Source organism: Malaclemys terrapin, chromosome 11 (genome assembly GCF_027887155.1).
Source record: "Malaclemys terrapin pileata isolate rMalTer1 chromosome 11, rMalTer1.hap1, whole genome shotgun sequence".
NCBI classification, from domain to species: domain Eukaryota; kingdom Metazoa; phylum Chordata; order Testudines; family Emydidae; genus Malaclemys; species Malaclemys terrapin.
This window is the reverse complement of record NC_071515.1, coordinates 77,600,441-77,614,509: the sequence shown is the minus strand read 5'-3', so window position 1 is coordinate 77,614,509 and position 14,069 is coordinate 77,600,441. Positions and strand designations below refer to the sequence as shown.

The following is a 14,069-nucleotide window of genomic DNA, read 5'->3' as shown; positions in this document are numbered from 1 at the left end:
CTGAATCTATCCCATGCTGGAGGTAGACTAAGCATTCCCCACCCCCACCCTGCAGAGACCATCTCTGGAAATGAGATGGGAGCTGAGTCCCTGTGGCACATGCAGTCCCCAGCCTCTCAGCTGAGGCTGTCGACAAGGATTGGGGGAGAGGGAACGTAGCTACCTCCCAAACTGGACCAGGCCTGAGCCTCACCGTCTCACTTCACACAGCCTCAGCAGTAACATTCAGGTACCATGGAGCTGGACCCTGTTTAAAACAGCTTCTGAATTCCCTGCCCCATCCAAGCCAGATTCCCGGGGCAGCAGCCTTACCCACACCCCTGCGGGGATACTTGAGGGGCTTGAGCCAGCTCTAAGCATCTCCCACCACCAGCCTTTCAGAAGTGGTAACTGGCTCCTCCCCAGACTCGGTGAGGAAAGGCTCAGGGCCAGATCTCCATGCAGTGCCGCTGACGGCTAAGGACACTTGGTGCAACATCCCCTTCCTGTTGTGCCCCTCAGGGTTACAGCTGCACAGGGGCAGGTTTCTCTGAGGGGAAGGGTTGATTTAGGATCTCACTCCTGTCCCACACCAGCTATGTGCAACGTACAGAGGCAACGTGAGAAATCAGAGTAGGGTAGAGTGATTTGGGCAGAAACAGCATGACCCCGCAGGGGACTGACTCTCAAACAGATGGGCTGTTGGCACCTAAGACCAATCACTGGGATAGTGTTTCTCATTCTGCAGCATCAAGCAGATTTGCCTCCACGTCCCCAAGCTCTGAGTGGGAAGGAAACCTCTTGTGCCTTGGCTCTGCGTCCAAGACTAGGCCTTGGTGTCAGCCACGCCCTCTGGTCCCAGCGAGGTCCTCCTGTACCGCGCTCGCTCGTACTCCCCCACGTTGGACGCCTTCATCTTCTGGCGAGCCTTTAGCTGCTTCAGGCGGTTCTTGTCCACTTCGCGCTTGGTCAGGAGGAAGAGGATGATGCCGGAGGGGAAGCCGATGGCCCTGTGGGAAACCAGAGCTATGGTTAAACTGTAGGACATTCAGCATCCATCAGGCAGGGCGGGGCGAGTCACAGCGAGAGGGTTGCACTGCCTTAGGCTTCTCCCAGTTCTCCCAATCCCAACCCGCAGTCCCCCTTGTCATTCGAGTCCTGGGCTCCTGTCACACAGCTCTGCCAATGCCTCAGAGTCCCCTTGCCACCACCGGGCTGGGGCAGATCCCTTTGAGATGTACCCACGCTAACAGAGAGGACACCAGACACTGCCATGGGACGCCAGGGCCTGAACAAGCTGCCTCCATAGAGGGGCGCAGGCAGACAGCGCACACTGGACGAGGAATTCAATCCCAACACAACGGGTCTGAGGCTATTTCGAGGCAGGGGACACTGATGCTGATGACAAGTTTCAGAGTAGCAGCCGTGTTAGTCTGTATCCGCAAAAAGAAGAACAGGAGTACTTGTGGCACCTTAGAGACTAACAAATTTATTAGAGCATAAGCTTTCGTGGACTACAGCCCACTTCTTTGGATGCACTCCCGACCCCAGAGCGGGACAGGGATGATCAGCAACTCACCAGGCCACACCAACCATCTTCATGGGGTTCTTGGCTTTGCGGGTAGGGATATACTCGGGGATTTCATGGACTCGCGGGCCCGGTTCTGGCTTGGCTCGTAACTCCAATGGGGCTCGGCCGCTGCCATGGAGGAGTCGGACGATGGGTCTGCGGGTCCCGGCTAAGCAAACTGCCCGGCTCACAGCAGCAGAGAAAGATCCTGCCCAAGACAAAGCCAGGTTACCCGGGCTGGGGGGGCGAGGCAGGGTTCCCGGGCGGGCTGGGGATCCCTGGGGCAGTCAGATCGGACGCCTGGTCTCGCATCTGCACGCGTGACATCCCCGGGACACGGAATAGGGTCCCGGGGGCCCAGCAGTGACTGCAGCGGGGGCATGGCCAGCCCGGCGGGCGGGTAACGGGCTGGGGCTCGGGTCCCTGTTGGCCTCAGCGGCTCAGCTGGGCAGGGGGGAGGGGCCGGCCCCCGGCGTGTGTGTGTGTGGGGGGGCTGGGGCGGGCCGGCACCGGGTGGGTGTGTGGGGGGGGATGTGGGGGAGGGGCCGGCCCCGGGGGGGGGATGTGGGGGAGGGGCTGGGCCCCGGCGGGGATGTGGGGGAGGGGCGGGGGAAGGGGCCGGGGAGATGTGGGGGAGGGGCGGCGGGGGGAGGGGCTGGGCCCCGGCGGGGATGTGGGGGAGGGGCGGGGGAAGGGGCCGGGGAGATGTGGGGGAGGGGCGGCGGGGGGAGGGGCTGGGCCCCGGCGGCGGGGGGGATGTGGGGGAGGGGCGGCGGGGGGAGGGGCTGGGCCCCGGCGGCGGGGGGGATGTGGGGGAGGGGCGGCGGGGGGAGGGGCTGGGCCCCGGCACCGGGGGGGATGTGGGGGAGGGGCTGGGCTGGGCCCTGGCCCCGGGGGGGGATGTGGGGGAGGGGCTCCGGGCGCTCAGTTACCGAACAACCCGCTGACCGCCGCCGCCGCCATCTCGAGAGGTGACCGCTCGGCTCCCGGCAGGCAGCGCGCCCAGCCGCGGTGCACGCCGGGAGTGGCAGTGCCGTAGGTGGGAGGGGAAGGTGAGGACAGGAACTACAGCCCCCAGAATTCCGTGGGGCGCGAGGACTACAGCCCCCAGAATTCCGTGGGGCGCGAGGACTACAGCCCCCAGAATGCTCAGGGCGAGGCGGAGCCGGGAGTCCCAGCAGCTCCCCCCCCCGCCCCCTGGGCCAGTACTACAACTCCCAGAATGCCCGGCGGGGTCCCGCCACCCGGCCCATGGGCGGGGCTGACAGCGCTGAGAGCGGTGATTGGCTCGGGCGCCCCAGGCCCGCTCGGTGATTGGCGGAGCCGGGCACGCCCCCTGCCCCCGTGTCGCAGGCTTGGTGGCGGCGCGGACGGACGGGGCGCCCCGAGGCCGAGCGCAGCCCGCAGCCAGCCCGGCATGGAGCCCGGGAGCGGGGAGGGCGGCGCCGCGGGCGCGTTGCTCTTCCACGGGGACGAGGAGATCATCGAGGTGGTGGAGCTGGGCCCGCCCGGCCCCGGTGAGCGGGGGATGGGCCGGGCCGCTCCCTGCGGGCTCCGCCTGCCCTAGGGGAGTTGGGAGCCTGGGGGGGGCTGCCCTAGGGGAGTTGGGAGCCTGGGGGGGGGCTGCCCTAGGGGAGTTGGGAGCCTGGGGGGTGGCGGCTCTGCAGGGAGAACGGGGGGACCCTGCCCTAGGGGAGTTGGGGACCTGGGGGGTGGCGGCTCTGCAGGGAGAACGGGGGGGACCTGCCCTAGGGGAGTTGGGGACCTGGGGGGTGACAGCTCTGCAGGGAGAACGGGGGGGACCTGCCCTAGGGGAGTTGAGGGTCTGGGGGGTGGTGGCTGTGAAGGGGATCGGAGGGAGGGGTGGGTCCCTGTCCTAGGGGACTTGGGGAGGGTGGCAACTCTGCGGAGGGCCCTGGGTGGCCCTGTCCCAGGTTGGGGGGTTGCTGTGGGTGCCCCTCGCCCCTGAGTCTCTGGGGCCAGGAGCTTCCCACCACCCACGTCAGATCAGGGAATCTGGGAGTGGGAGCAGTGGGGAGTCTTGGGCCCGCTGCTGGCCCGTCTGCAACGCGGCCCCTTCCCCTAGCTCTGCCGCCCGAGCGGATCCTGCCTGTCCATCCCTGGAGCGGCTCCTTCTCCTGCTGCTGGAGGGTCCCACGGGAGCAGCTTGAACCCTCTGTCCCTTGCCTGCACTGCAGCACGACACGACGAGCAGCCGCAGGACACCCCCTGCAGAATGGCTCATGGGGCGCCCTCTCCCTGGGGCCCAGAGGGGAGATCGGGCTCTGTGGCCTGTTCTGTCCTTGGCCTCTTTGCTGAAGCTGCCAACCCGGGGCCCAGCTGTGACGATGCTGGGTTTTATGGCGTGGATGTTTGTCCTGCATTGAGTGGACTGAGATCAGCTCGTGACATGCAGGCCACTGGCTTGCTGTGGGGAACGGGGGACTTCCGGTCACTAGTGACTAGGGCCTAGACGGCCCCAGTAGTAGCATTCACAACGAGGCCCAGGCCCCTGACTCCTCCTGGGCGTCCGCTCTGTTCAGAGGGCCGCAGTGAATGGGTGCGGCCTGGTACTGAAAACCCTACTGTCCGGCAGGGAGGCAGGGGAACTGGCTTGAAGTGCACTGAGGGAGGCCTCTGCCCGGTGGAGCCGGACTCTGCCTACACCAGCCTCTGCCTCCCAGGGAAATCTTCTCATCTGGCCCTTTCTGCGAGCAATGTGCGTGAGCTGGGGTGGAAGGGGGGGCAGAATGAGACCCCCCCCCCCACCTCCGGTGCTTACGTTCCCCGGCTTTGCCCCCGCAGACGACCTGGCCAATGAGATGGACGATGTGGATTTTGACGAGGAGGCTGTCGAAGGGGTTGAGGAGCAGGCCTGGGAGACGGAGGAGGAAGACGAGGGGGTGGAGGATGGCATGGAGGCCCAGGATGACAGCGAGGTCACGTTCTCTGAGCACTCGGGTAAGCTGGGCGCGGGGGTGGGCGTCGCTGTAGTGCCAACGCACCTGTATTGTCTCCTGTCCTGATGTTCACTGACGCTTTCTCCCAGCTCAGCTGCTCCAGCTATGCATGGGCTGGGGGGGATCTTGCCGGGTGGGTTGGCCCTACCAGGTTGAGGGGTGATCTCTGCACCCCCTTAGGGAAAATGGGGCAGGCCTTGGTCAGCTGAGTTCCCTCCAAGAGCTGGCTTGGCCCCTGGCCCATGTGTTCAGACAAGATATTCCTGGGACTTCCCCCTGGAGGGACCGAGCCTTCAGTTGTTGCCCGGTGACTAGCTCAGAGGTGGCAAACTATGGCCCGCGGGCAACATCCGGCCCGCGGGCCCGTCCTGCCCAGCCCTTGAGCTCCCGTCCGGGGAGGCCAGCCCCCAGCCCCGCCCCTGCTGTCCCCCCTCCCCCACACTGCGAGGGCAGGGGAGAACAGGGAGGGAGGCTCACCTGCAGCCCCAGGGGAGCAGGCGGGCGGTGCGGGCGGAGGACTCAGGAGGGGCACCGGGCGGCCGCGCAGCCGGCTGGAGAGAAGCGGTGGTTTCCCCTTCAAAGCGCCGCTTCTCCCCGGCTGCGCGGCTGCCCCAGCTCCTCCGGAGTTCCCCGCCCATGTTTGCAGGGTCACATTCCGAAAGGGGCTTGGGGGGGGGGGGGGGCGGTTGGATGGGGGGGGGGTTCCAGGGGGGCTGTCGTGTGGATGGGGGTCGTGACAGTCAGGGAGCAGCGGGGGTTGTTAGGGGATGGGGTCCCAAGGGGGCAGTCAGGGGACAAGGAGTAGGGGGGATTGGATGGGTCGGGGGTTCTGAGGGGGACAGTCAGGGGGCAGGAAGTGGGACGGGGCGCATAGGGTTAGGGTTTGGGGAGGCACAGCCTTCCCTACCCAGCCCTCCATACAGGTTTGGAACCCCGATGAGGCCCTCGGGCCAAAAAGTTTGCCCACCCCTGGACTAGCTGCTGGCTGATCATAGGAGCAGGCGCTTCTCCATCAAGGCTGGGGACCGACCGACTGACAGGTGGGAGCTCGCAGAAGGGCGGGGCAATCCTGGACCAAAGTGCTGCCACGCCGCTCGCCAAAAGCCAAAGCGACCAATCAGCACCTGAGACAGCCGCCATCTAGCCTGGTATCCCTGCTCCTAGCCTGCTAGGTCAGCCCCTCCCTTGCCTTGCGCCGTGGCCCATGCTGGTGTAGCCACGTTTGTCTAACACCATCTACACCCCAATCGACCAGCGCCTGTCCTGCATCTTGGGGGTTAATGGGCATGAAATGCTCCCGATCTGTAACCGAGCCTGTCTGCGCTTGAGTTGGGAAGTCGGCCGGCATTCCACGTTCGTTCGGTCGGTGATAGTTATTGACGCTATTCTGTCCCGTGAAGCCTCCGTTTTCTGCGTGAGCCTCGATCCCACAACCAACACCCTGGCAGTGACGGGCGGGGAGGACGACAAGGCCTTCGTATGGCGTCTGAGTGATGGTGAACGCCTCTTTGAATGCTCAGGTGAGGTGCGCTGAGTTGGACCGTTCTCTGGCATATGGGAGGTTCTGCTTCGGTTCCTGGTGGTTGTGGCATGCTCCCTTTGGGGGTGTTACTGTGCGGTGTTAAACAGCTGCTGTGTTCCACCCCAGAGAGAGCTGCATTATCGTGGTGGATGGAAAAGAGAGAGAGCTGGGCTCTTTAGGGTTGACGAGCCGTACAGATAAATCTAATGGCCAGCAACTGCTGGAGCCAACCTTCTGCTGTGGATAATCTTCAGTGCTTGGCTTGATGTTATCGGCCTTAACCGCAGCAGCTAACCAAGGCTGGCTAAATCACTATCCCCTGCTTCCCCATTGCTGTCTCTTCAGGTCACAAGGACTCCGTCACCTGCGCAGGTTTCAGCCACGACTCCAAGTTTGTGGCCACGGGGGACATGAGTGGACTGGTCAAAGTGTGGCAGGTGGACACGAAGGAAGAGATCTGGTCATTCGAAGTGGGTGACTTGGAGGTGAGAGGGAATTAAAGGGGCGTTGCTAATGGAATCCGGAGCCCAGACCCCACTCTAGGGAAAAAGCGAGGGGGCGGGGGGGTTCCTCTTTTAGGAGACCGCCTAGAACCTCAGCCTGGATTGTCAGGAGCCCACAGGCTGGTGCCTGGGAACTTTCTCCAGGAAGTGAAACTGATAAGTCTAGTTCCTATCTCCCAGGCTGAACATGCTATGGTGGCTTCTTGGCTGGAGGGGGGGGGGTGTATGGGGCAGGCCCTGGGAACATAGAATAGTCTGGGCGGTGCAGTGGCTGATGGGTTGGCAGCCTCGGGGAGTTTTGCTGCAGAAAGCTTTGTAGCATCTGTTGGTTGTCTCAGGAGTGGCATGATGGGTGGATTTCTCTATGTAGCTCCTGGTCTTTCCTCCCGTATGTGAACCTTGGATGAAAAGATCAGAGAACACGTCCTCCATTGTATGGTTCTTCTTCCTCTTCTTAATTTCACCGAGGGGAAGTCCGGGTGTTACCAACAGGACTCAAAACTTTGTGTGGACTTGTGAAGTTGTGCTGAAATTAGGCAGATTTTACCAGTCAAATTCTGTAGTGTAGACCAGGCCCAGTTCAGTGGGGAGAAGCGAACTGGATTTTGAAACCATTTCTAGTTAGCTGGTGTAACTGACGCTGGTGAGGCCGATTTGTATCCCGAATGCTGCTTCTGTCTTGATCGTGCCCCTTTAGGTAGGGAGCTGGGCGCTTGCAACTCGCGGTGTATTGTGTAGTTCATCCAAAGAGCTGAAAGTGCGTGTACAGCAGGGGGAAACTGAGTCATGGAGGGGCAGTGACTGGTGTAAGGTCACCCAGTCAGAGGGAGAGCCTGGAGAGAAGTCCTGTGCTCTGATCACTAGGCCGTGCTGCCCAAAGTTTGGCCTTGAACCTCTTACTTCTCTGGATAGTGGGGCAGCGTCCCTGGGGGTGACTGCACACCTCTCCCTGCTCATGTGCCCGCCGGCAGGGGAGGTGGTATGGAGCCAGCTCTAGAGGGAGCCCGTGTCCAGCCTGGATTCCCTTCTGTGGGCCCCACTGGTGGACCCTCTTGTGGCTGAGCCAGGCCTCCCACAGGTCCGACTGTTCTCTGCTCTTCAGCATCCTCCCCGCCCCCGCTCCCCCCCGTCTGTCTCCCTCTTTCCCCAGTGGATGGAGTGGCACCCTCAGGCCCACGTCCTGCTGGCGGGCACAGCTGATGGGAACTCCTGGATGTGGAAGATTCCCAGCGGCGAGTGCAAGACCTTCCAGGGGCCGAGCTGCCCGGCCACCTGCGGCAGGGTCCTTCCTGACGGTGAGAGGCGAGGAGAGGGCGGGGAAGGGAAACTGGGCCGTGGCGCAGCCCTGCCAGTCGTTACGTCACAGCCACTGACTCTCTCTGGGCACCCCCTCCCCCCCCGACTAATCCGTCTCGGCCAGCAGGAGCTGTCAGGGCAGGAGTCACCGAGCCCTGCGTGGATTTTGCCCCCGGGAAAGGAGCCTGGGTCCCTTGGCATGCAGGGGGCAGCCTGGGAGTGGGAAGGATGGGGCGGGGACGGGGGAAAGGGTCTCATAAGCGGCTCTTGTGCATCTCTCTGTCCAGGGAAGAGAGTGGTGGTTGGCTATGAAGACGGGACGGTGCGGATCTGGGACCTGAAGCAGGGTAGCTCGCTCCACGTTCTTAAAGGTACGGAAGGGTTAATTCCCCCTGTCCGTTGGGAGCTAGGAAGGGCAGAGCGCTGGCGTGGCTTTGGGTTCCTATAAGCGTCTCTGTTTTCCAAGGGTCTGCACCAAAGGAACACGGGGCGGGGTGGGGGATGGCTGGGTCCACCGGCCCCTGTTCTTGGACTCGGGTAATGCCCGTCAGAGGGGCATGGGGCTGTCTCCTCAGAGACTGGGGCAGTCCGTCCGTACAGGGAGAGCGGTTCCGATGCACCAGAGTCTAGTCCAGGGCAGGTCTCTGCAGAACTGGGCGCGTTGGCTCCCTCAGCTGAGGGGCGTTGGCAAACCTGCGTGCTGGTGGGAGGGGGCCCGGGTCCTCGCAGCAGGGCCCGGGGAGGCCGTTGGTCAGGATTGAGGGGCGTTGGCAGACCTGCGTGCTGGCAGAAGGGGGCCCAGCTCCTCGCAGCAGGAGGGGGCCCGGGGAGGCCTTTGGTCAGGATTGGGGGGCATCAGCGGAGCTGGCGTGAACTGGTGGGACAGCTGCTGTGCGTTGGGCTCTGAGATCTCCCAGGCCGCGTCTGACCTCCCGTTGGCTGTGACCTTTCCTCAGGTCAGGACGGGCATCAGGGCCCTTTGACGTGCGTGACCAGCAATAAAGATGGCAGCCTGGTCATGACCGGGTCCGTGGATTGTCACGCCAAGCTGGTGAACTCCGCCACCGGCAAGGTGAGGCCCTCGCACTGCCCTGGGGCTGGGTGGCGGCCTGTGGGGCCCTGAGCAGGCAGGCCTGGGAGGTTTGCTGCTCGAAGGCCGAAGCTGGGGAAAGGGCTGGGTTAACAGCCTACTCTGACTTCACGGCCCCGCAGCTCTGGGAGAGCGGGCTGGTCTGCCCCGGCCTGGTCTCACTCAGCCTCCGTCGGACCATTGATCTCTGCGCCCGCCTGCTCCGGGTAGTACCTGCAGTGGCATGGATCTGCCAGCAGAGAGGGCTCTAGGCCAAGGCACCGCACTGTCCTCGCGGTTCCTGGCCTTCAGAGCTGCCAGTGGCTGGAGGCGGCGGGCGGGATCTCTTGCTCTCCTGGCCCAGTCGGGCTCTTGTCTCTGGGTACTGATGGGGACCCCTCCGCGGTTCCTGGGGAAGGGGGGTGGCCTGGGCTGGGTTTGCAGGGCCCCCACTCTGGGGCGGGGGTGGTGCCCACAGAGTGACGGGCTTGGCTGAGGCTGTAGCAGGCTCAGCCATCTCCAGGTGCCCTGGGTGTCTTAGCTCGGGCAGCAGAGCCTCCTGCTTTGAGGTCCCTGGTTGGATCCCCACTGGTGTTAGTTTTCCTAGGGACCTAGTGGATCCAGTGGGTCCCAGGTTCAGAGCTGCCCATCCCCCAGTCCTTCAGGGGCATGTTGGATCCCAACCCTCCAATCCTTTGCTGGGGGGAGGGGACGCTGGATTGGCTCCCAGGGCCCCCCCCCCCGACTGGCTCTGATGGGGGGTGTCTCCTCTCTGCCCAGGTGGTCTGTGTGTTTAAGATGGAAAGTGCAGCCTCAAAGCCTCCGGCGGGGGAGGCCGAATCCAACTCGGTCGAGTCCCTGGGCTTCTGCAATGTGTGAGTACAGGCCGGGTGGGCGACAGGCTGATTCTCCGGGGCTGGGCCTGGGCGCTGGGGGAGAGCCGTGGGCAGAGGAGATCCCAGCAGCTGCATCAAGAAAGGGAGGGAGGGTGGGTGGGGAGGTGCTGATTTGGCATGGTGGGGTGGGGGTCCGTGTGGGTCCCAGTACTGCTTGGCATTCACGTCCTGGGGAGGCTGGGGGCCGTTCTCCCCACCCCCAACCTGGATTCCCCCTCCCCCACCCCGCCATCCCTATTGGTAACAAATCCAAGGAGTCACGTTATCTGTTTTGCTGGGGACTGACCGAAGAAGCCTCGCTCCCCCCCTTTCCCTCCCCAGGTTGCTCGGCCAGCAAAGCAGGGGGGCCAGTTCCTTCGAAATCCACCCCCCTTTGCTCCTAAGAGGGGGTCTGGCAGGTAAACCAGCCCCTCCCTCCCTCCTTTGACTTCCTTCTGTCTCCCACTGGCTAAGAGGTGCTGCTCTGGGAGGTCGGGGGGCCACCATGCCCCGCCTCTCACGCTCCCCCTCTCTTCCTGGGGCAGGATGCCGCTGGCAGCCGTGGGCTACCTGGATGGGACCTTGGCCATTTACGACATCTCCACGCAAAGCCTGAGGCAGAGGTGTCAGCACGAGGTAAGGGACCGGGCACTAGGTGGCGCTCTGGGGGGTGAGGCGCTGAGCTGTGGCCCCTGGAGACCCCGGGCTGCCCCAGAGAGCTCTGGGATCACTCAGATCTGCTCGGGGGGCATGCTCTTCTCCCAATCAGCGGGCCTGGGACTGCCCTCCTGGCCCAGGGCAGGGGCAGGCAGCTCCTAGCATGGCTCTTGGCTGATCCCCATATAAATCCTCACTCCATCATGGCTGTTGCTAACCCCTAGACACTGCTGCCATCTCTGCCCAGGGACCATCACTGAGCCCCCTTGGCTTGGGCCTAGCCTTGGATTGGGTCCCAGCTCCCAGCCAGAAAAGCAGGGTTTGTGGGGTCTGACCAGTGATCCTAACGTCCCTGTAGTGCGTCAAGACAGCTGCCCGTGCCCGCCCCTTAGCCAGGCGCCGCGTCCCTTGTGGGGTGGAGGTCCCACGTCTGCCGCCAGACTGGGCAAGCCAGCCCCGTGCCCTTGTCCGGGGGGATTGGGGTCGCTAGGTGGCCCCGGGCGGCCTGCCGGTGCGCTCGCTGATTTCCGTGCTCGCAGTCAGGGATCGTGCAGCTGCTGTGGGAGGACAGCTCGGCCGTGGTCTACACCTGCAGCCTGGACGGGGCCGTGCGCTTGTGGGACGCTCGCTCCGGGAAGATGATCAGCGAATATCGGGGCCATTCGGCCGAAATCCTGGACTTCGCCGTCAACAAGTGAGTGGCCGCGGCGGGCTCTGCCTGCGGTACTGCGGCCCTCACGCTGCAGCGGGCACAGCCCCCGCTCCGTGTGCCCGTTCGGCTGGCTGTGGACACAGGGCTGGCGTGTGGTGGTGGTGGGGAGTTGGCTCCTACGTACGTAAAGGCTGCGAGCTTTGCGCTCAGAAAGCGTGAGCTGTCCTGCCCCAGCCAGCTCGAGAACGGTGGCGCTGGATGTGATCAGACTCGGGGGGGAGGGGGGGGTTGCATTAAGAACGGGGCTTTGTTAGGCTTGAGGCTTCGGAAGGGGCAGCAAATGCTCTTGAGTGGTGGGGGGGGGGGTTCGGGAAGTGGAAGAGTTGAGCTGCGCAGCTCGGATCTGGAGGAAAGGGAGCATGGGCCGAACTGGGAGGGTGGAGGCAGGGGTGCGCTGTGGGTTGGGACTGAGGGGCACTGGCAGAGCTGAGGGGAGCAAAGGCTAGACTGGAATAGCCTGTCTCTCTGACGCTTTCCAGACCCAAGGCTGGTGGGCGGCGGCTGGGGGGCTCTGCCCTTTTTCCCCCGGTCCCCTCTAACCCGATCTCCCGTCTCTTTCCCAGGGACGCGTCCATAGTGGTGACAACGTCCGGGGATCACCAAGCCAAAGTGTTCTGCGTGCAGCGCCCAGATCGTTAGCATTGGCGCCTGGAGGGGAGCGGAGCGTTGTGGGAGCTGAGAGCAGTGCATTGTGGGATGGGGGGGAAATAAACCCAGCAGCAAAGTGAGGTGGAGCGATCCACGGCTGGAACTCGAGGGGGGTGGGAGGCTGTCGCGTACTGCACGGGGGACCCCGATCCTTTTCGCATAAAGTGGTTCATAGCTATCGCTTGGCCATCTCCGCCCTGTTTAGTTTTAGGGCTAATCCCAGGGTTTTCTATGAAATGTTTTAATTATATAAATTATTTCACGTACCGGATCCCGTCTGTTCCATCGTCTCCCGCGTCAGCCAGGGCATCCGAGCGGCTCCCGCCAGTTGCACCAGACCCTTCTTTGGGATCTAGCCCCGGGGGGGGGGGGGGGGAAGGAATGTGCTGGGTGCGGCTACGGGCGGATCCTGTGGGGCTGCAGGGAGGGGGCAGCTGGGGGGAAATGAGAAACGGATCTGCCCCCCTCTTCCTTGCATGTGGCTGCTCCTGGGAAGTGCTGATGAGAGGCTGGGGTAAGGAGCTCTAGGGGTGCCCCATGGGGAACTGATTCCCCTAAATTGTCTTCGCTGTGGGAATCCTCTGTCTTCTCTCCCCTCCAAAGGCCCTGTGTCCCAGCAGTTCTCTGTGGGGCCCCATCGGGCTCCCTCTTGTCTGTGCCAATCGCTGGCTCCCTGCCGTGGCGGTTGGTTCCTGCCCGCTGCCATGCTGGACCTGGTTTGGGCCTGTCAGCCAGCTTCTCTGGGCAGGCTGCAGCCCTGGGATCTCGGCCACGCGCTGAAAGGCAGTCGTTTGGGGCTCTGCCCCCTGTCCCAGAGTCCCCGGGCGATGCTCTGGAACTGCTCCCCACAAAGCCAGTCAGGACTCTGGGGAGCCTCCTCTCCTTCGGAGCAGACTGTCTTCAGGGCAAGAAGCTCACACGGCTTCACCTCCTGGGTCTCTCCTGGGAGCATTCAGAATATGCCCCTCCGTGCACTTCCCACAGCGAGTCCGCCCCAGCGGGGTCCTGGGGAAGCCAGAGGGTCCTGCACCCCCACTTTGCAGTCAGACGTGACTCTCAGCCAGCCAGTAAAACAGAGGTTTATTAGATGACAGGAACATGGTCTAAAACAGAGCTTGTAGGTACAGCGGCGAACGGGACCCCTCGGCCGGGTCCATTATAGGGTTCAGAGAGCCAGACACCCACGTCTCCCCTCCCTCCCTCCCCATCCCCACGTAGCTCCAACTCTCAAACCCTCTCCAGCCCCTCCTTCTCTGGGCTTTGTCTCTTTCCCAGGCCAGGAGGTCACCTGATCTCTTTGTTCACCTTTAGCTATTTCCTTGCAGGGGGGGAAGGGGCCCTGGCCATTTGTTGCCAGGGAGACAGAGTGTCCGGGATTTATGCACCCTGGCCTTTCCCCACCACCTAGAGACTTAAGAAATGCATAGGGGAAACTGAGGCACCCACACAGTATTCAGAAGAAACATTAAGAACAGTTTTCAGAGTAGCAGCCCTGTTAGTCTGTATCCGCAAAAAGAACAGGAGTACTTGTGGCACCTTAGAGACTAACACATTTATTAGAGCATAAGCTTTCGTGGACTACAGCCCACTGCATCCGAAGAAGTGGGCTGTAGTCCATGAAAGCTTATGCTCTAATAAATGTGTTAGTCTCTAAGGTGCCACAAGTTCTCCTGTTCTTATTAAGAACAGTCCAACATTGTCACAGCCCCTCTGGATGATCCCAGCCCCAGGGTTCGAATCCCAGGCCCGTTGCAGGGAAGCATCAGAATAAAGCCTCGAAGGTAGCAAAGAGAAACCTTTGTGGGTCTCCAGAGAGCAGCGCCAGCCCCCGAGGGGCTCCCTGAAACCCTCCTGCTGTATCTGGGTCCAACGTACATCTCAGGGGCCCCGTGACCACTGCACAATTGCTAATGTATTTATCCCCTCGAGATAGGTTGGGGCTGTCTCCACTGTACAGAGGGGAGCTGAGGCTCCGCAGTCCAGTTACATGGCCACTGTCACCCGGGCAGAGTGGGGAATTGAACCCAGCTCTCCAGAGTGCCAGGCAGGCTCCCTGGCCGCTGGTCCGTCCTTCCTCTTGTGTGGCAGGAGGGCTGGCAGGGCGAGGGCCAAGGGGGCAGACGTGGGGCTGGCTGAGCGTCAGGGTCACACCCAGCATGGCTTTGGGGGAAGGGGGAGAGTCTCTTGGCCATTGCTTCTCTCTGGGGCAGCAGGGACTTCCGGAACCAAACCAAACACTGGGGGAGGGAGGACCCCTTGTGGAGTCAGGCCAGCAAGG

At 62.9% G+C, this 14,069-nt stretch overlaps 1 protein-coding gene across 1 annotated transcript; it reads left to right on the top strand.

Annotated features, from left to right (window-relative positions):
• Positions 1-2,895: 2,895 nt before the first annotated feature.
• AAMP (angio associated migratory cell protein) lies at positions 2,896-12,062 on the top strand. Its single transcript, XM_054044555.1, has 11 exons — positions 2,896-3,066; positions 4,355-4,510; positions 5,910-6,029; positions 6,377-6,516; positions 7,685-7,829; positions 8,118-8,201; positions 8,787-8,902; positions 9,680-9,774; positions 10,320-10,410; positions 10,971-11,125; positions 11,707-12,062. The coding sequence occupies exons 1-11, from the start codon at positions 2,967-2,969 to the stop codon at positions 11,780-11,782; spliced, it is 1,278 nt and encodes a 425-aa protein (XP_053900530.1). The 5' UTR covers positions 2,896-2,966; the 3' UTR covers positions 11,783-12,062.
• The last annotated feature ends 2,007 nt before the right edge of the window (positions 12,063-14,069 follow it).

Excerpts from the sequence above, each read along its gene's own strand:
- AAMP (XM_054044555.1), top strand. The coding sequence starts at position 2,967 with ATGGAGCCCGGGAGCGGGGAGGGCGGCGCCGCGGGCGCGTTGCTCTTC. Across the intron at positions 9,775-10,319 it reads TCCCTGGGCTTCTGCAATGT|GATGCCGCTGGCAGCCGTGG; the intron begins GTGAGTACAGGC and ends TTCCTGGGGCAG. Across the intron at positions 11,126-11,706 it reads CTGGACTTCGCCGTCAACAA|GGACGCGTCCATAGTGGTGA; the intron begins GTGAGTGGCCGC and ends TCTCTTTCCCAG.